Here is a 19,674-nt window from a genome sequence, read left to right as displayed (position 1 = left end):
GTTCCATGTACGTGATGAGAGAGTTTCTCAAGCAGTTTATATTTTGTTTGGGAGTGAAGTGGAGTGGGGATGTAGTGGTTCATTGTTTATAGGACTCCTGAAGCCCTTCTACAGGGCTGTAGGGTTTTGTAGTGCATAAGTGCTTTCAGCTTTCTGATTTTTAGCCTGTGAAATTGGGGAACTGGTTTTATTTGTTCTACCTTTTCAGTAAATTTAGGGATGATATAAAAGTTTATCCTGGAAATATACTGAATTTTCAGTTTATTATTTTTTAAATATTTTATTTATTTATTTATTTGAGACAGAGTGCATGCATTCATGAGCTGGAGGAGGGGAGAAGGAGAGGGACAAGCGGTCTTGCCTTTGAGCAGGGATCCCAAAATGGGTGGAGCTTGAACCCAGGACCCTGAGATCATGACCTGAGCCGAAGGCAGATGCTTAACTGACTGAGTCACCCAAGCACCCGTCAGCTTATTATTTCTTGCATTTATGAGTCTTTCAATTGTATGGTCCTGTAGATCACTTCTTTTGATGATGTACATACCCCATTTTGGAGACTTCTGAACTTCAGTTACCTCCTTCACATGTTATTCCAGCTTGTTCTTTCTGTAAAGGGTAGAGAAGTCCTGGCTGCAGAAGTTAGAAGAGCAATAAGTGGGTGCTTATTAAAGAAGCTACATGTAGCACTGTTTGCTTGTTCTTATCCTGTTTAGCCTGTGATTAATTTTGTTTCAAACAAATTTTTTAAAGATTTTATTTATTTATTTGACAGAGATAACAGGTAGGCAGAGAGGCAGGCAGAGAGAGGGGGGAAGCAGGCGCCCCGCTGAGCAGAGAGCCTGATGTGGGGGCTTGATCCCAGGACCTTGGGATCATGACCTGAGCCGAAGGCAGAGGCTTTAACCCAATGAGCCACCCAGGTGCGCCTGCTTAAAAATTTTTAAGAGGAAAAAAGAATAGCCCAAGGACCAGAGTTTTTTTTGCAAGATAGAGCAATAATTTTAAATGTTTCTGATAATCTTAGAGCTTTGTACTCAGGTGTGTGCATATACTTGTGTTTTCTGAGGGTGTGGAGAGAAGCACGGGATCGCATTGTGGGTTTCCCTGGCCGTTACCATGCATGGGACATTCCTCATCAGTCCTGGCTCTATAACTCCAACTACTCCTGTGAGCTGTCCATGGTGCTGACAGGTGCTGCCTTCTTTCACAAGGTAAGAAAAAGCTTGGTAAGATTGGTGTGAGGTTGGTTAAGAGTTGAGCCTTTGTGTGGTAGTGCTGCCCTAAAGTTAGGCCTTCTAATGTTTCTTATATGTCCCTTGCATGCTAGATTTAAGTTATTTCTGCTTTTAAAGACTGTTCAAGATGCTTAGAACAACTCTGGAATAAAGTCAGAGTGAGAAGGCTCCCTGCACAATTGTATGTAGGCTATTAGGAAAATTAGTTTGTTCTTTCTGGGCATAGGCTCTCCTTCTGTAAAATTGAGAGCTTTGAGCTAAAATACTGTTGTTTTGCCATTGCCATCCCAGACATGGCCTGACCAGCAGAAGGCTGGTTCTCTTCTCACTCGGGTTAACCCACTGCTATCTCAGGCTTCACCACGAGCCTCTGTTATGGTTATACAAGTTTGGTTTATTCCTTAGAGCTTTCACCATGGCACACATCCCAATTTTTATTGAATATCTAAAATGCAAACCCCTCTAGTCATTACTTCTCTCTTGTATTGCTATTGCTAACTTCTTTTTGCTTCTGACTTATCTTTCATCTGTACCTTTTCTGTCCTATAAAGTTGCCACTGGCCACACATGGCTGTTGAGCACTTGAAATCCAGCTGGCCAGTATTGAGATGAGCTGTAAGTGTAAAGTGCACACCAGATTTTTATATTTTAAAATGCAGTTATTTTGGTTACACTGGGTTAAATAAAATGTATTCTAATTAATTTTATTGTTTCTCTTTTTAAGAATGTGGCCTGTAGGGATACCTGGGTGGCTCAGTCAGTTAAGTGTCTAACTTTGGCTCAGGTCATGATCTCAGGGTCCTGGGATCAAGCCCTGTGTCAGGCTCTGTGCTCTGTGGGAGATCTGCTTGTCCCTCTCCCTTGCTTGTGTTCTCTGTGTCTGTCTCACAAATGAATTATGAAAATCTTTTTTTAAAATGTGGCTACTAGAGAAGTGACAGATGTGACTCACATATCTTAGATAGTGTTGCTCTATACCTTCTCTCCCAAGTACTACTTCTGGGCTCCGAAGAATCCCTCTTCTGAGGTCAAGCTGCCTGCACACCCCACTTCACAGGATGTCTCCTCTATGTCTTGACCTGATTAAAACCTGACTTTTCTCTGAGGACAGCACTTCCCCTTTACCTTGTTCCTGTATTTCTTCCAGGGACAGTGATTGAGTGTACTCATTTCACCAGATATGTACTTTGGAGCAGGGAAGATATAAAGAACCATTATTGCTTATTGATGACACTTCCAGATGATTCTCAGCTATCATATAAAATTTCATTTGAGGCTCACAGCCTCTGTCTTGTTGCTGCCATCTAGCACCTCCTAGCCATTTCTTCCTGGTCATTGAAAATGTGGCACATGGCCCATTCTCTTGACCTCCCCTGCAATGCCCTCTCTCATTCTGGGCAACTTCATTGCCCTCATGGAAGACCCATCTGCCATGATGTTTTCCCCATAAATGTTGAAGTATCTTAGTCTTCTAGCTTCTCTATTTAGTGGTCTTCTTACTTTGGTCTTCCCTAGACATTCTCTCATATCTCAAGATCTTGGGGTTGAATACTGGCAGGCTGGTAATTTTCTGTGTCTGTATTCCAACCTTGGCTGTTCCCTGAAGCCTGTACTCATATACCTAATTGTTTTCAGGGCACCACCCCCCTGTATGTCCCTCTGGTACTTTAAACTGATATCCCAATACTCCCCAGGCTTTATCCCTCATATATTTCATATTTCAGATGGTGGGATCTTGTGACCCACCTCAAACAGAATCTTGAAAGTCATCTTGCTAGGGACATTTTGAACCAGCCTAAGAAATCATTACATTGTTAGCTTTTTTTTTCTTTTCTTTTTTACAACTTAATGTGTGAAGCTGGTATGCTTTTCCCATTCTTGAACCTTACCCTTGTGCTTATTTTCCAAACACAGTTGAGTTTTGGTTGGGATGGGGGATGCCAGTAGGATTAGGATTAGGAAGTTTCTGACTGAGAAACCATACCTAACTAGGAGTCCTTTATTTTCACATTGGTCATCTGAGAAAGAGCCACTAATTTCAGCATTGTCTATTCATACCTTGAGAATTTACTTGTCTTCTGAGAAGTCTGCTTCTTCTCAAATTCTGATTGCTCTTTAAAAGTTAGAGCAAGATCCCTTTACTTTCAAGTAATAAATCATTTACTTAATATACCTTATAGTTTTTATTTTCTATTTGAAATCTAGAGCAAGGGTTATAAAGTAGTAGCCCTCAAGCCTGTGGTTTACAGAAATGTTTTTTTAGTCCTCCAGTGCTATCCCATACGCTGTCAGGCTTTTTCAGTACCAGAGAATTTTACAGAAAGATCTAGACCTCAGTAACCATGAAGATGAAGTCACATTGGGCATTGTTCTTGTCAGGCACCAATTGGCTGGAGCTACATAGCTACTGTTCTCTGTAGATGGACATGTATGTGTTTATTTGCCCCATGATTCTTTGTTTTTCTTTCATCAGTTTCTTTAAAATGTCACTTACTGGGGCACCTGGGTGGCTTAGTTGGTTGAGCATTTGACTCTTGGTCTTGGTTCAGGGTCATGGGGTTGAGCCCTGTTGCGAGCTCTGCGCTTGGCAGGGAGTCTGCTTGGGATTCTTTCCCTTTCCTTTTCCCATCCCCTCTACTTCTCCCCCACTGTTCACGCTTGCTCGCTCTCAAATAAATGAATAAGATCTTTAAAAAATAAAAGTCATTTATTTACCTTACTTGTTTGTCCTTGAAAACAGTGAAGTTGGTCATCCCTAATTCTGAAAGATGAAGTTTTTAAATTATAAATACCTATCAATAAAAAATTTTAAACCTGTACCACACAGATGTGTATATTTATTTATAAATTAAATTTATATATATACTACTGTACTTACAGAAATTTTTATAATGTTGAGATAAATAAAGTTTCAAAATAATTTCAGTGAATTCTTAAATTTTAGTGAGAGCAATATGATTGAATGTGCTTCATTTATTTTAAGTTTTTTTTTTTTTAAAGATTTACTTATTTATTAGAGAGAGTGTGTGTGTGTGCAGCGGGGAGGAACAGAGGGTGAGGGAGGGGGAGAGAGAATCCCAGCAGACTGTCACCCAGCATGGATCCTGACATGGGGCTCAATCTTTCAACTCTGAAGTCATGACCTGAGCCAAAACCAAGAGTCGAGTCGGATGCTTAACCAGCTGTGCCACTGAGGTGCCCCTTAACTCTTTGTTTTAATTCCAGTTAGTTAACATACAGTGTTATATTAGATTCAGTGTATTATTTTTTTAAGTCTTGATTTGACACTGTGTTATGGCAAATCAGAGCTCTATTTCTAAATTAAACATGTTTTTGATACTTGGTTTTAGTTACTGTCCCTGTAAGAAATATCATATTGTTGTGCTTATTAAGTCATGATACTCATCCACTAAATTGTGTTTAAATTGAACTAGAATTTTCATCTTCTGTAATGCCATTTGATTTTTTTTTAAAGCAAACTAATGAGAAAGTGTTACTTTTTTCTTACAGTAGGTTCTAAAGCCATTGAAACTTTATTTAAAGTATTTTTAAACAGGGGTGCCTGGGTGGCTCAGTTGTTAAGTGTCTGCCTTTGGCTCGGGTCATGATCCCACCATCCTGGGATCAAGCCCCATGTCAGTCTTCCTGCTGAACAGGGAGCCCGCTTCTCCCTCTCCAGCTCCTGTGTGCTTTTGTTCCCTTTCTTGCTATCTCTCTCTGTCATAAATAAAGAAAATCTTCAAAAAAATCAATAAAAATAAAAGTTAAAAAGAAAATATTTTTAAATAGGTTACAAAGTTTTTATATATTTTAAAATATACAGATATCAAAGTATTTATTGATTTATGGCATCAGTCACAGTCACATAATGGTGGAAATACTTCTAAACATTTGCTTTCATAGTGCTTTCTCCATTTTTCTAAAGGCAGTTCTTGTTGAGGATATAGATTGTGTTCAGTAAATATATTCTCATTAGCATACTCATGACAGCCACTGGCCATTTAAAGTGTCAACAAATTTCAATCATCTTGTCTTTTTTTTTTTTTTAAGATTTAATTTATTTATTTGACAGAGAGAAGTCACAAGTAGATGGAGAGGCAGGCAGAGAGAGAGAGAGGGAAGCAGGCTCCCTGCTGAGCAGAGAGCCTGATGCGGGACTCGATCTCAGGACCCTGAGATCATGACCTGAGCCGAAGGCAGCGGCTTAACCCACTGAGCCACCCAGGCGCCCCTCATCTTGTCTTTTTATAAAAGAAATACGTGTAATTCACCTTATTTATTTATTTGACAGACCTCACAAGTAGGCAGAGAGGCAGGCAGAGAGAGAGAGCGGAGGGAAGCAGGATCCTCACTGAGCAGAGAGCCCGATGTGGGACTCGATCCCAGGACCATGGGATCATAACCCGAGCTGAAGGCAGAGGCTTTAACCCACTGAGCCACCCAGGCGTCCCTGTAATTCACCTTTTAAGTTCACCACCTTTTAAGTACTTTGCCACAAAATAACCAGCAAACCAGTGGGTAGTACAAAAATTTTATGATCATTATTACATTACATAGATTCTAACTATTTAAATCAGTTTTAATTCTAACATATAAAACAGTTTTATTGGGCACCTCACCTATTCATTCAGCAGCAGCAACATTGCAACATATCAGTTAATATGTGCCGTGTTTATGGCATTTGTCCATTTCTGTGGTATAAATATTTTTAGCATGGCTCATTTGAAGTTATGCACATGAGTCACTGAATTTGGAGATGGGAAGGGATGGGCAGTTCTATAATATTTTCACCATATAGATATGATAGACATAAATAAGACAATAGTAAAATGTAATAAACAATAGTGAAATGAAGCTAATTAATTAAGAAGTGATGTGCTTTAGGTTTTTATCGGTTTTTAATATAGCTTATTTAATTTTATGTAATTATATTTTTTAATAATGGCTATTTTTCATAATAATCTCACAAAATTCTAAATGGCCTCACAAAATTCCGAAAATTTTGCAATCGACATTCATTAGCAGGTGTGAGCCAGCTTTAGCACACCATTTTGTGGGCTTTTAGGACATTTTAAGAACATAGGCCTTTACTCTGAGCGAGATAAAAAGCTATTGAGGGGTTTGGAGTGACATGTTCAGTTGAACTTATATTTGAACATGATCACTCTGGTGTGCATAGAATGGATTGGAGGAAAGAAAATATGGGAGCAGGGAAACTGTTTAGGAGACTGCATGAATAATCCAGGCAAGAGATGTTTGTAGCTTGGAGTAGGGAGTAGCCAGGGGCAAGCGTTCAGAAGTGATTGATTCTAGAATCCTTAAGTGGAGGAACTGAGGGATTGGATGTCTTATGGCTCTATTGTCGGGTTTTCCCCTCACTTAATCCCTTATTGCCATTGTCACACATAGGGTGCTGTTCATCTAAACTACCGTCTGACCTACTTTGATGAATCTTCATATTGTTATAAAGTCACTGAGGAACCAAGGACCTCAAAAGGGGGGTGATAATGGCAGTTTGGATGGGATAATTCTTTATTACAGAGTATCTGCCTTGTGGGATGTTCAGCATCCTTGGCTCCAACTCCCTAAAGGGAGTGGTGATTCCATGACTGATCATCACACCCGACCTTCTCCCCACCCTACACTTCCTAACAGCCCCTGGATCCATGTATATTTTGGCTGAGAGCCAGAGAACTGTGGACTCTAATAGATTATGTGATTCTTTTTCTACCCCTGACAGTATTATGCCTACCTGTATTCTTACGTGATGCCCCAGGCCATCCGAGATATGGTGGATGAATACATCAACTGTGAGGACATTGCCATGAACTTCCTTGTCTCCCACATCACTCGGAAACCCCCCATCAAGGTGAGGGTCCCAGTACTTAAGGGACTGGGGGTGCATGCTTACTTAATTCACTTATTTCGCGGTAGTGCAGTATGAGACTCACCATACCTCAGAGTCCTCATCTGTAATTGTCTTTGGGTTAAATGAATTGTGAATATAGGGACTCTTAACTACTAAGGTTAAATGGACAGAAGTCAGAGGGTTTAGAACTTGGATGGGAAAAATGTAACATCTTTAATTTTTATTAATCTGTAACTGGGATTTAACATTTTCATCAGTTAGGAAACACGTGACCATTCTAAGAGTATTTGCAGCAACTGTGATTGTCACCAATAGAACTCACAGATATTTTCATATCACATTACTTTTGTTATTACATCTTGAAGTATTATTTATGTCCATCAAGACTTTAAAATTATTAAGTTTTCCATAGACCCTTGGTACAAGAAATTTAAGGTTTCTGCATTAATATATGTAAAGCTCTAAAAATAGTGCCAGGCATATAAGTAATACTATGAAAGACAATTTACTCAAAAAACAAAACCACAAGTACCCTCAGAATTCTAGAAATTTGAGTTCTGTCTTTGTCTTCGAGTTAGTGAATATATTTGACCAGAATATAATAATTTCATATTCAGTGCACAGAAGGGCCAGTTACATCACCTTCTGTGTCATCATTTCAGGTGCAGACAAGTGGAAGCTCTTCTGGTAGGAATTAGCGTAGGCCTGGTAAGGACCTCGCAGCAGTTAATACTTGAGAATCTGTCAGTTCAAAGTAATAGTATCTATGACCATGGTCTGTCAGTATTTATGTGATGGATTCATACCTGATGTCCTCAGGATTAATAAGCTGAGTCAGATCTTAATGTTATTATTATTAAAAAGACATATTACTTAATTTTACAAAATAACAAGTTTACCTCCATGTATATCATTAATAATAATTGGATGGGTATTTCATTCTTCTTATATTTTGAAGGTAAGTTATAGATTAAGTAATCATCAACCTATGCTAATGATATCTTTAGTGGTGGTAGAGTGGTAAACAGAGGACATTGGGTTCATAAAAAAAAGCATAAAAAGAGAGAAAAACAGTTGTGGGCCTTATGATTCATTTATACCTAATCATACCTTTTCCCAAGTATAGCTCAGCATTAGAACTTAATTCCTGATTACCCCATAGTTTTTTCTATTCCTGGGCCATCTGCTAAAGTCTCATAAAAGAAAAATAATTAGCAAAATAATATTCCAATTTTTAAAAAATGGAATAATTGTTATAATTATTTTAATAAAAGTGTGTGTTTCTCAGTTGCAGTGGTAGATATTAAAATAAATAAATATTAAATGAAAATATTTGTTTTCATTCTGTGTGATGTTAAATGAAAAGGCACACTTCCTTATAAACTCTAAGATAGGGAGATAGGGGTCTTAGAAAGAAATTAATGATCGGTGCAATGTTCTTTTCTTTCTTTATCCTTTCTTACGTGGCCAGGGACTAAACTTCATCCAACATGTATGCTTCTATTTATACTTTGCTAGTAGATCAGAAGACATTATCCATGAAAATTTAAAGTATCTGAGTGTTAGGTGCCTAATAATAGCATTAGTCACCTGAAGCACTCACAGACATGATGAATTTTTTGTCCTTATTAAAGCGTGTTTGTCTACCATATTATTAGGCCAGTGTTTCATTAGCCAGAACTGTCTCTTCAGTGTAGAGAATGAGACAGAAATAATTTGCACATGGTATACATGATCCTTACCAAGTGAAATCTTGAAAAATGAGTATTCTTTGAGAATTTTCTCAGTCTTCATGGGAATATAATAAGAGTTCAACTGAAGATTAGGATGACTTTTTAAAAATCAAAATCTCAGTAGGGGCCCCTGGGTGGCTCAGTTGGTGAAGCATCCAACTCTTGATCTCAGCTCAGGTCTTGATCTCAGGGTCATGAGTTCAAGCCCTGTGTTGGGCTCCATGCTGGGCATGGAGTCTACTTAAAAAAAATTAAAATTTAAAAGAATTAAAATATTACAAATAGAGTAGATGTCTTCTATCACCCTCCCTCCGTCCATTCCTCTCCTGTGAGGTCATGGGGTATGTGAACCTTGGTAGTACCAAACTTTCTTGGAAATAGATGTTCCAGTGTATATTCTTACCAGCATTGTATAATAGTTGCAGTTTCTCCATATCCTTACTAACATTCAGTACTGCCACACTTCCATTATTGCCTATCTGATGGGTATAAACTGTATCCTACTATTTTCATTTACGTTTGCCTGGTTATTATGGAGGCTGAGTGAATTCCCTGCAGGCCAGGGAGCTCAGCTGGCAGAATGACAGCCAGTCAAGGGCTTTTTTTTCTCTTGTAGGATTGGTTTTGCCTCTTTTTGAACTTTATCGAAATGGAATCCTACAATATCTCCTCTCCATGTCTCTCAATCATTCTTTCCAATTTTTTAAAGCTTTTAGTCAATATTTTCTATTCCGGGTAGTTATTTTAGTATACTTTTCCTTACTAATTTTCTCTTCACACCCATCCATTGTCTGATTTAATTCAGTATGCTTTTCATTCTTGTTCTTTTTGGTTCTTTTTCATATCTGTTAGGACTTTTTTGAGAGTCCTGGCTTTCTTTCTCAGACCTTAAGTAGTCTTTGATAATTTCAGGGCACATACACATTTACCTTTCTCATCACCATCTGAGAATCCTGGATACTGCAATGTTTGGGGGTCTGATTCTTGTTGGTTTCTGCAGATTCTCCCTCATGTGATTCATTCCCTTTTTTGTGAATTTGATTGTGAAATTGTATTCTTTAGGATTTCACTTATGGCATTTCTGGGAGGCCTGACTTTATACCCGAGAGGGTTTGCACTTGATTCTTCTGCGTACCCTGGGTCAAGACCTAGTTGAGACCTGTTTAAGCTGAATTAGCATCTTGGGGCTTTTCAGAACACACAGGTGACATAAACCCTAGCCCCAAGTGGGTAAGGGCCGGTGTGTGGCTTTCCATTCTCACAGGTGATAGTTCCTCTTCCACTTAGAGCGAAGGCTCGGAAGACAGCTTTCTGTGGAGCTGCCTCCAACCCACGCAGCCTTCCATTGGGTCCGGGTATTCTGAAAAATCTCCAGTAGTTTTGTGGCTCTTGCCTCCCCAGCCTGTTTAAAACCAAAGCTCTGGTTAATTCATTGAATTCAGGCTTTTTCATTATTTTGGCCTCTGATGATTTAATTTCTTTCCTTTTATTTCCATTCCTTTGATTACAGGTTTTCTTTCATTACTGTCTCTAAAGAGTTTGTTTATATAGTTCGTCCTGCATTTTCAGGTATTCTCTGCTAAGGGAGTTTTAGGTTACTTGGTCTGCCACATTGCTGGAAGTGAAGCTGTAATACTATTCTTTATTCTGTTCTAACTGCTTGAAATTTCCTCAGCATCATCCTAACTACTGCTACTATCATATAACAACTTTCCCATGTCTTCAGATAGAGTTTTCCTAAATACCTTTTCTAGTGAATGTGTAGTATTTAATAATTATCTAACTGGTCCCCATTTGATGGGTACTTTTCCAGTTTTTGCTACTAAAAATGTTGATGGAATGAACACCTTTATAGCTACGTCTTGCCGTAGTACTTCCCAGATAAGTACTAGAGGTTGAGTTACTGAAACAAGTAATACTAAACCTTGTAAGGCTTTTGATATCTACAGTTTAGGTCATTTGGAAAGAGCAGTCTTTCCAGCGATACAGCTACGTATGTGGCAGGAAGGAGCCAAGGCTCTGGCTTCTGACGCCCTCTGTGGGTGAACATGGCCACCTGCGGTCAGTGTCTTCCCTGGGAAAATGGAACTGTTGGATTGGTTAGGTGGCAGGATTTCTGTCTGTCCTGGTCCCTGCGATTCTCACTGTGCTCTTTCTTCCCTATTCCCAGGTGACCTCTCGGTGGACCTTCCGATGCCCAGGATGCCCTCAGGCCCTGTCACACGACGATTCCCACTTCCATGAGCGGCACAAATGTATCAACTTCTTTGTCAAGGTGTATGGCTATATGCCCCTACTTTACACTCAATTCAGGGTGGACTCTGTGCTCTTCAAGACCCGCCTGCCCCACGACAAGACCAAGTGCTTCAAGTTCATCTAGGGACACTGCAAGTGCTGGGAAGAGGATGAGCAGAGTGGGGGAGATGGCTTCTACGGTTCCTAGACGTTGAAGGACCCCAGGGACATCCGCTGGGTGGGTGACCCAAACCCTCTACTGGGAGAGGAGGCAGGAAGAGTGGAAAGGAAGTAGCCTTCTTCCTCTTAAAGTCGGCCACACTGGGCCTGGAACCCTGGTCAGAGGACTCGGGGGTTCCCTACACAGGGCACTGACTGATAGCTTACACTGAGGACAATGGGGACTTCGGGGAGTTGCTCATGCAGTTCATAAGTCCAGGACAGCTGGTTTGTGGTTTTTAAATTCAGTAACAACTATTATTATTATTTAAAAGGAGAAAGTTTGAGATTTGCCATTTGAGGCTTATTTATATATAAGTGTGTATATATATGTATGTATATATGCACACACACTCTCTCACATACATATACATATATATAGAGAGAGAGATAGATAGATTGGGGGGGGCGGTTTGAGAGTTCTGCCTGTTTCATAAAGTGAGGGACCCACTAAGTTTTCTGATGTTCTGGACATTAGTGGAGATGGATCCTGACCTTATGGTATCTGGCTTATCCTTAAAGATCATCTCCGTATTCCCCAGAGCGTCTATGTGCAAAAGCAAAAAAGGACCAGGCTTGGCTTTCCTAGGGGGCTCTTGGACGAGATAAACCCTCTTGGTTTGTTCTTTCCTCCATCTGTGCCAACTGGTAATCTGGAGCTTGAGTCCTCCTGTTGCTTGAGTACGTTGGGAGGACCTGCACATTTGGGAACAGCGAGGCTTCCCTGTGCTGGGTTCAGTGCTATTTGAGGATTAATTGCTAGGTTGAGCTGTCCCAGCTCCCATTATCTCCCATTTGAAACAGAAGAATGAGGAAGGAGTGAGACCTGAAGATGGTGCTCCCAGATGACTCTTCTTGTTCGGCCCTCCTTTTGAAACGCACATTGTTCTTTGGATTCAGGCTTTCCTGAAAGTTCTCTCTTGTTAAGAGAACAGAGAATTGGCAGGCCACACCTCCAGCTGTGATCTAAAGTGGTCTGCAGGTTGGCCTGCTCTCTCTGGTGTAGAATGAGCGAGCATCCTTTGCGGACCCCCACCCGGCTGGCCGGGAAGTCTTATAGCAAGGCACCTGCCTTGGGATAAATACCTTGGTGAAATTCACCTTCCTTCAACCTTTGTCTGGACCTATACCCTATGTTACCTGTAGTTTTTAGATCCCTTATGCCAGGTTGTTCCAGAACCCCTTGAGATTTGTTATGTGCCAGAATGAGAAGAAGACATCATTTATTATGTTAGGCTCCAGTCCAGCCTGAGATTTCATAGGCATTCATACCCATGTTACCACTTCCCACTCTGGGTTTACATTTCTATTCCCTGGCTGAAATGGAAATAAGCTAATTTTCTTTTTTTTGTTTTGGTGGTGATGGCAGTAGGGGACCCGAAGAGGCTATTAGTGGCATCTGGCAGGGATTTAACCCATGACTTCTACCATTTTCCTGGACCCCACTTTCTTGCAGTGGAGTTGAATACAGGTGGTTTCCCACAGCTGGACAAAAGCTCAGGTTTGTCCTGGTCATGTACATGCCTTAAGCCAGTTCTGTCTTCCCCAGACCTTGACACCCTGTGCTTCTCTTTCCTGGGGGCACATTCTTCTCTGACCTATCTCATTGGGTCTCTTCAAGTATCATTCTGAAGCAAGATTCTGTCCTGTAGATCCCACCCAGGTAGAGGGCTAGCTGGATTAAAAGACCTCTCCTTATTGGCAGGCAAGACCAGGGCTACTCCCAGGACTTGTGGCCTCCAGGGATTCCCACCTGGCATCTTCTTGTTGCTCTCCTATAGAGGCAGCTACCCAGGAAATTCAGCCCTGCTTCTCAGCAGCCCAGCAGAGAGGTCCAGACTCCCGGCACCCTAACTTTCTAACTCCGCTTTCCTGACTCCTAACTAGTATAGCCTTCTTCCCTCCAGGGAGCCAAAGAGTGTGGTGTTTTGAGCTATATACGTGGCTGCTATTTTTATCTTGTTTATTTTCGTGTGAGGAACTCATAAACTGGCTTTCAGTGGGACCCCGTGAGAAAAGAGTAGTCTGTTAGGACCCCCTGTTGTGGAGCCAGGCTGGTGGGTCCCCAAATGCTGTTGGGAGATCCAGGAGTAGCCGAGTGGTCTGAGATTCTGGATGACATTGAAGTCTACCACAGGAAGGCTTATGCTGTCAGAGCCTCAAGGTGAGCACTACTTGGACCTAACAGGACACTAACCAGAGGGGCTCCAAACAGTAGGCTCTGGTGGGCACCGGCCATGTTGCTAAGCGATGCTCCTCAGGAGCAAGAGGCTGGGCAGTCAGACTTTTTACGTTACTCTGTTAGGTGCTCCTGGAGAATGGATGCTGCTTTTTGCAGGGTGGTTGGGGGAGGCCCAGCTCCATGCTTCAAATGCCCTTGATGCTGATCTGTCCCATTGGGAAACACAGATGTCATCTAAACCACGTGACTGGGACTCATTTAGAACAGGAAAACAGCTCTGCAGCTTACATGGGTTTCCCCACCCTCCACAGGTCACACCTTTTCGCCTGGTCTTTGCTGCCAGGGCCCAGGATGTGTTCGTCCGTGGCTAGCCAGTTTGCTCTTAACCCTGAGGGGCATTCACCAATGTGAGAGCCTCCCCAAGGTGCTCATCAGGCCGCTCTGAGCTTTTGTGCCCCTGGCAGTGGTTTTCCGTGTGTTGTGGACTGCTCCTCAAGCCCAGGCCTGCGCACCGTCGGGGAGGCCCTGTCTGGGCAGGTGGAGGTCGTCTCTTCAGTCGCTGCCTGTGTGTGTGCTCAGGGAGCTCCTGGTTTGAAATGATGATATTTTGCAGGGGGAAGCTCTTTGATGTCCATGCCATGTCCATCCACCTCGTCCCCCTTTTCCAGTCATGAGCACAATAGTCTTATGTTGGATTTTTGTAAAAAAATAAAATAAATGGAGACTTTAACTCAAGCAGTGTGGAGGTCCTGTGTGCTTTTACTCCACAGGGCCAGAAGAGTGACTTGAGAGAAGGGGCCTGCCTGATTGCCGGGAGCCGCCAGCTGGGCCCCCTCCCCGCACAAGCCTGTGGGCTGCGTGACTGGTCTTGGAGCAGCCCACGCACTTGAACCTGTGTGATGCTGTCAGCATGCGTGGACGTGGGCCGCCTTGCCGGGGCTTGGTCCTGGGATCCGTGGTTCGATGGCACAGGGAGGAATTCAGGTGTCCTTTAACTGATGGCTGTGGGATCTAGGATGGCAAGTGCCAGCTACTCCCTTCTTCCTTTTTTCATGGTCATTTTAAAAATGTGTGTGTGGTGTGGTGCTGCGGAGCTAGCAGTGTGTTTAGATCTCAGAGGTGGAAGTTAACATAATGCGAGGCATCCGCCATTTGGCCCACAGTAGAAATGCTGCTCACTGGGGTGACGTACTGAGAATTTCTCAGCGGCTGGCTCTGCATTCCGCGTGTCTTAATGCTGGCTTGTTGGGGGAGATTCTGGACGCACCGGAAGCCACCGCTTGCCCTATCTCCTGTTCCATTGGATGAATGAATGACTTGACAAAATATCCAAAGAGGGTCACACGGGAATCCCAGCGGGCAACAAGCTGAATTGGTAGCCAGACCTGTAGTGCTTTCGGAATAGAGCTGATGTGGTGTTACCAGAGAGTTAAAGGAGCCTGCCGCACACTGGCTGAGAAGTCTTATTTTTATTTTTTAAATCTTCATTGACAAAGGAAGACAAGAAAGCATGCCAAGGAGAATGGAAGACGCAGATTGAATCCCAGAAGACACCATCAAAGTAGGGCAGGAAGCCCAACCGTAGGGCTGGGTCTGTCTGTTATTAAATTCCCGTTTCTTTGTTTGTTTTGGTTTGTTGGTTGGTTTACTTTTCAAGTTTTAATTTAAATTCCAGTTGGTAAACCCTTGACTTGTTTTAATTCAGCAAATGGTTTTCTCTTTCTCAATTTGTCTTCGTATTTGGGAAAGTACAAATCCTGGTCATATCGCAGGGTTGTCATGTTAGGGCTTAAACTATTTAGATTCTATTTGAACTATTGGTCCCAGTATTTCACCATGAAAAATTAAGTATATTATTTGTAGTATAAACCCGTGTACTTACCAACCATTTTACTGTATACTTGGTTTATTGCTGTCTGTGTATCCATCCCCCTATCCATGTGTCCGTCTTCTCTTCATCCTTTTATCCATCCTATTTTTGGGCACATTTCTAAGTGAATTAGTGACATTAATATACTTCCTTCCAAATACACATATTATTAGCTGGAGGTCAGTATTAATTCCTATGTGTTTAATATAAAATTTAAATATAAAATTTATACCCTGCAATGCACAAAACTTAAGTGTACACTCTTGAGTTTTGACAAATGCATCTACCTGTGTAATCCTACCCCTGTCAAGACAGAGAACATTACAGGGAGGCGTGGGTGGCTTAGTCGGCTAAGCATCTGTCTTGGGCTCAGGTCGTGATCCCAGGGTCCTAGAGTCGAGCATGTTGTGCTCCCTGCTCAGTGGAGAGTCTGCTTCTCTCTCTCCTTCTGCCTCTCCCCACTGCTTGTGTGCACTCTCTCTGGCTCTCTCTCTCTCAAATAAATAAAATCTTTAAAAAGAAAAGAAAAGAAAAAACATTACTGTTAAACCCAGAAAGGTCCCTTATGTTCATTCCTGGTCATTCTCCACTCCACCCCCTTGAGAAAACCAATGATTTGATTTTGTTTCTTTTTCACATTGGATTTATTTTCCGTTTTCTAGAATTTCATGTAAATGGTGTCATGCAATTTTTACTCTTTTGTGCCACGCTTCTAGAAACTCAGCATATTTTTGAGATCTACCCAATATTGTGTTTATTAGTGATTTGTTCCTTTTATTGCTGGGTAGTATGGCCTCACATGGCAATATTCATCCATTCTGTTGCTAGACACTTGGGCTGTTTCCATTTTGGGTTATCAGTAATAAAACTGCCATGACCATTCATGCGCAAGTCTTCTTGTGGATTTATCATTTTCTCTCAGGAGTGAAATTGTGTGACAGATAAGGTAGGTATAATACACATTTAGTTTTATTAAAAAAAAAAAAAAAACAACTGCTGGACTTTTCCCCTAAGTGTTTGTACCCATTCTCTACAATAACCAAAAAGATTCAGAGTTCCGGTTACTCACATCCTCACCGGGCTATGCTGTTGTCAGTCTCTTTAGCCATTCTGGTGGGTTAGTAATGGTATCTCCTACTTTTCCATGTGTATTTCCCTGAAGTCTAGTGGCATTAAGCACCTTTCTACATGCTTACACCATTTATATGTATTTTCTTTGTAAAATATCTGGACAATACTGGTCTTTTCTGTATTGCTTAAAAATACATTTTTTTTAAAAGATTTTATTTATTTATTTTACAGAGAGAGAGAGACCACAAGTAGGCAGAGAGGCAGGCAGAGAGAAAGGGGGAAGCAGGCTCCCCGCTGAGCAAACAGCCTGATGTGCGGTATGATGACCTGTACCCAGTATTATAATGTTCTACCGGAAGTTTCGCTGTCCTCAGAATCCTCTTTGCTCCACCAGCTCTTTCCTTCTGACCCCTGGCAGCCACTGATCTTTTTACTGTCTCCATAGTTTTGCCTTTTCCAGAATGTCCTATGATTGAAATTATATAGTATGTAGCCTTCACGTATGGGCCTCTCATTCAGGTATGTGAATGCTTGTTTCCTCCATCTTTTTCGTGGTTTGATAGCCCATTTCTTTTCATTGCTGGATAGTATTCCATTGTATGGATATGCTGTCTTTTTATTGTTGATACTCCCCCGATTTGTGGATTGCCTGTCCATTTTCTTGATCTCTTCGGATGAGCAGAAGCTTGTAATTTTGATATGGTCTTACTGTCTCTTAGTTATTGCTTTCTATGACTCAAGAAAGCCATGCCACAAGGTTTTTTTTTTTTTTTTTTTTAAAGATTTTATTTATTTGGCAGAGATCACAAGTAGGGAGAGAGGGAGGGGGGCAGGGCTTAATTCCGGGACCTGAGCAGAAGGCAGAGGCTTAACCCACTGAGCCACCCAGGTGCCCCCATGCCACAAGTTCTAAAGATATTCTTTTACATTTTCCACTAAGAGCTTTATGGTGTTAGCTTTTACATTTCAGTCTAGGATTTTTTTTTTTTTAATGTTTCCTAAACTTTTTTATTCATGGGACTCTTTTTTCTTAGGGAACATCTGATGGCACTGTTATGTTCCCTGGATCCCACTTCTCTCCTAGATGATAAACTCCTAGAAGGCAAGGGACTGTGGTTAGTATGTCTTCATTGTCTCATAGTAATTGGTTTGTTGACTGATTTTAAGGTGATCTTATAGCAGGAGCAGGACATTTAATGTGAGTGTTAGTTCTATGTCAGCATTTTATAAAAGATAGGTTTTGTGGGTGTTTATAAACACAGAAACCAGCATTTTTTCTGTTGTTTTTTTTTTCTTTTTTCTTTTTTTTTTTTTTTAAAGAACAGGTTAAAATAAATTCTATGTAAGATCTTGGAACACTAATTTGGCATCTATACCAGGACTGAATGGAAAGTGACTTCTTCAACAGATCATTTTTGGAGGAATAGAAAGTCACCATTATTTAGCAGATTTATATGCTGGGTCTAAACATCTGTTCAAAAAACAAAACTCCCATTGGAATATTATCAGCCAGATTTTCAAATGTTACTCTACTTTATTCACAGACTTAAAAAAAACAATTAAAATGGGGCACCTGGGTGGCGCAGTTGGTTGAGTGTCCAACTCTTGGTTTCAGCTCAGGTTGTGATCTCAGGGTCATAAGATCGAGCCCCACATCAGGCTCCACGCCTCAGTATGGAGTCTGCTTAGACTCTCTCTCCCTGTCTCTCTATCCCTCCCCAGCTCCTAAAAAAAAATCTTCAAAAGGATCAGGTTAGCATTCAGGATATAATTGTCTGTCCTTTTTTTCTTTCTTAAGATTTTATTATTTGAGAGACAGAGGGAGCACAAGCAGGGGAAGCGGCAGGCAAAGGGAGAAGGAGAAGCAGGCTCCCCAGTAAGCAAGGAGCGCAATGCGGGACCAGGTCCCAGGACCCCAGGATCATGACCCAAGCCAAAGGCAGACGCTGAACTGACTGAGCTACCCAGGTACCCCTAGAATTATCTTTATTACATAATCAAGGGAAAAAGTGCACCTCCCTTTTGGTGAGGTGGTTGTTTCTCCTGGGGGAGTTAGCCAGGAAGGCCACTGTAGGAATGGGTAATGGGGCAGACTTAAAGTGATAGTACTGTACCTCTCATTTGCTTCTTACACTCAGTAATAAGAAGAGGAGCTCCTGGGTGGCTCTGTCGGTTGAGTGTCTGAATCTTGATCTCAGCCCAGGTCTTGATCTCAGGGTCATGAGTTCAGGCTGTGCACTGGGCTTCATGCTGGCCATGGAGCCTACTTAAAAAGGAGAAGAAGGGGGCGCCTGGGTGGCTCAGTGGGTTAAAGCCTCTGCCTTTGGCTCAGGTCATGATCCCAGGGTCCTGGGATCAAGCCCCACATCGGGCTCTCAGCTCAGTGGGGAGCCTGCTTCCACCTCTCTTTCTGCCTGCCTCTCTGCCTACTTGTGATCTCTGTCTGTCAAATAAATAAATAAAATCTTTAAAAAAAAAAAAGAAGAAGAAGAAGAAGAAACACTATCCCTTTTCATCTTTGCAAAAGCCATGAAGCACAAGTATGTCTGAAAGGTCATCGACAGCCTTACCCCGATTTCACTGTAACGATATGCTGACATTTAATGCTGCAAAATAAACATTCTTGCCTTGAAAAATCTGTAGTTTCTTATTTAAATAACCAAAGGGGCAACTCTTTGACATAAAATAATTTTGCCAGTCAAGGCCCAGCGACACAACAAAAAACACACTAGTTATTACTATATTAGCAAAGAGAATATAATTAGAGATTTAGAAGAAAACAAAATATTTTGGCCCATATCAAGACGTGTGGAAAGAAGTTCCATGATCTGAACAACTGAAGTTCAGCACAAAGATATGGTTTATTCTCAGAGCAAAAGAGTAGCAATTTATCTAGTTGTAACCTGGGACAAAGTTGAGTGAGTAAGATTTTTCACTGTCAGCACTGTTGAGATTTGGACCGGATGATTCATTACTGGGGGAAGTGGGGGTGTGGGGGACCTGTGCAGTATCGGTGGCCTTGACCCACTAGATTCCTCTAGGCCCCTTCCATCCCACGCCAGTCATCTCTAGACACTGTCAAATGTCCCATGGAGACAAAAGGTTGAGATCAACTGGTTTAAGTCATGTGACCTTTAAATTTACAATAAAGGGAAAGGAACCAAGTTCACAACCAGCTTTACGGATCACTACACATAAAAATATATTCTAGTGCAAGCAACTCTGCTCACAAAACACAAACAACCACAAATCCTATTTTA

General features: G+C 41.5%; 1 protein-coding gene across 3 annotated transcripts in view; it reads left to right on the top strand.

Annotated features, from left to right (window-relative positions):
• The window catches only part of EXTL3 (exostosin like glycosyltransferase 3), a 103,395-nt gene extending 89,191 nt beyond the window's left edge, over positions 1-14,204 (top strand). For all 3 annotated transcript variants that reach the window (XM_032332301.1, XM_032332302.1, XM_032332300.1), the window contains 3 exons: positions 1,067-1,211; positions 6,976-7,104; positions 11,008-14,204. In XM_032332301.1, coding sequence (XP_032188192.1) covers positions 1,067-1,211; positions 6,976-7,104; positions 11,008-11,217 — 484 coding nt within the window. In that variant the 3' untranslated portion in view covers positions 11,218-14,204. The remainder of the gene's footprint in view (positions 1-1,066; positions 1,212-6,975; positions 7,105-11,007) is intronic.
• The last annotated feature ends 5,470 nt before the right edge of the window (positions 14,205-19,674 follow it).

Source organism: Mustela erminea, chromosome 2 (genome assembly GCF_009829155.1).
Source record: "Mustela erminea isolate mMusErm1 chromosome 2, mMusErm1.Pri, whole genome shotgun sequence".
Lineage (NCBI taxonomy): Eukaryota > Metazoa > Chordata > Mammalia > Carnivora > Mustelidae > Mustela > Mustela erminea.
This window is presented reverse-complemented; position numbering and strand designations above follow the sequence as displayed.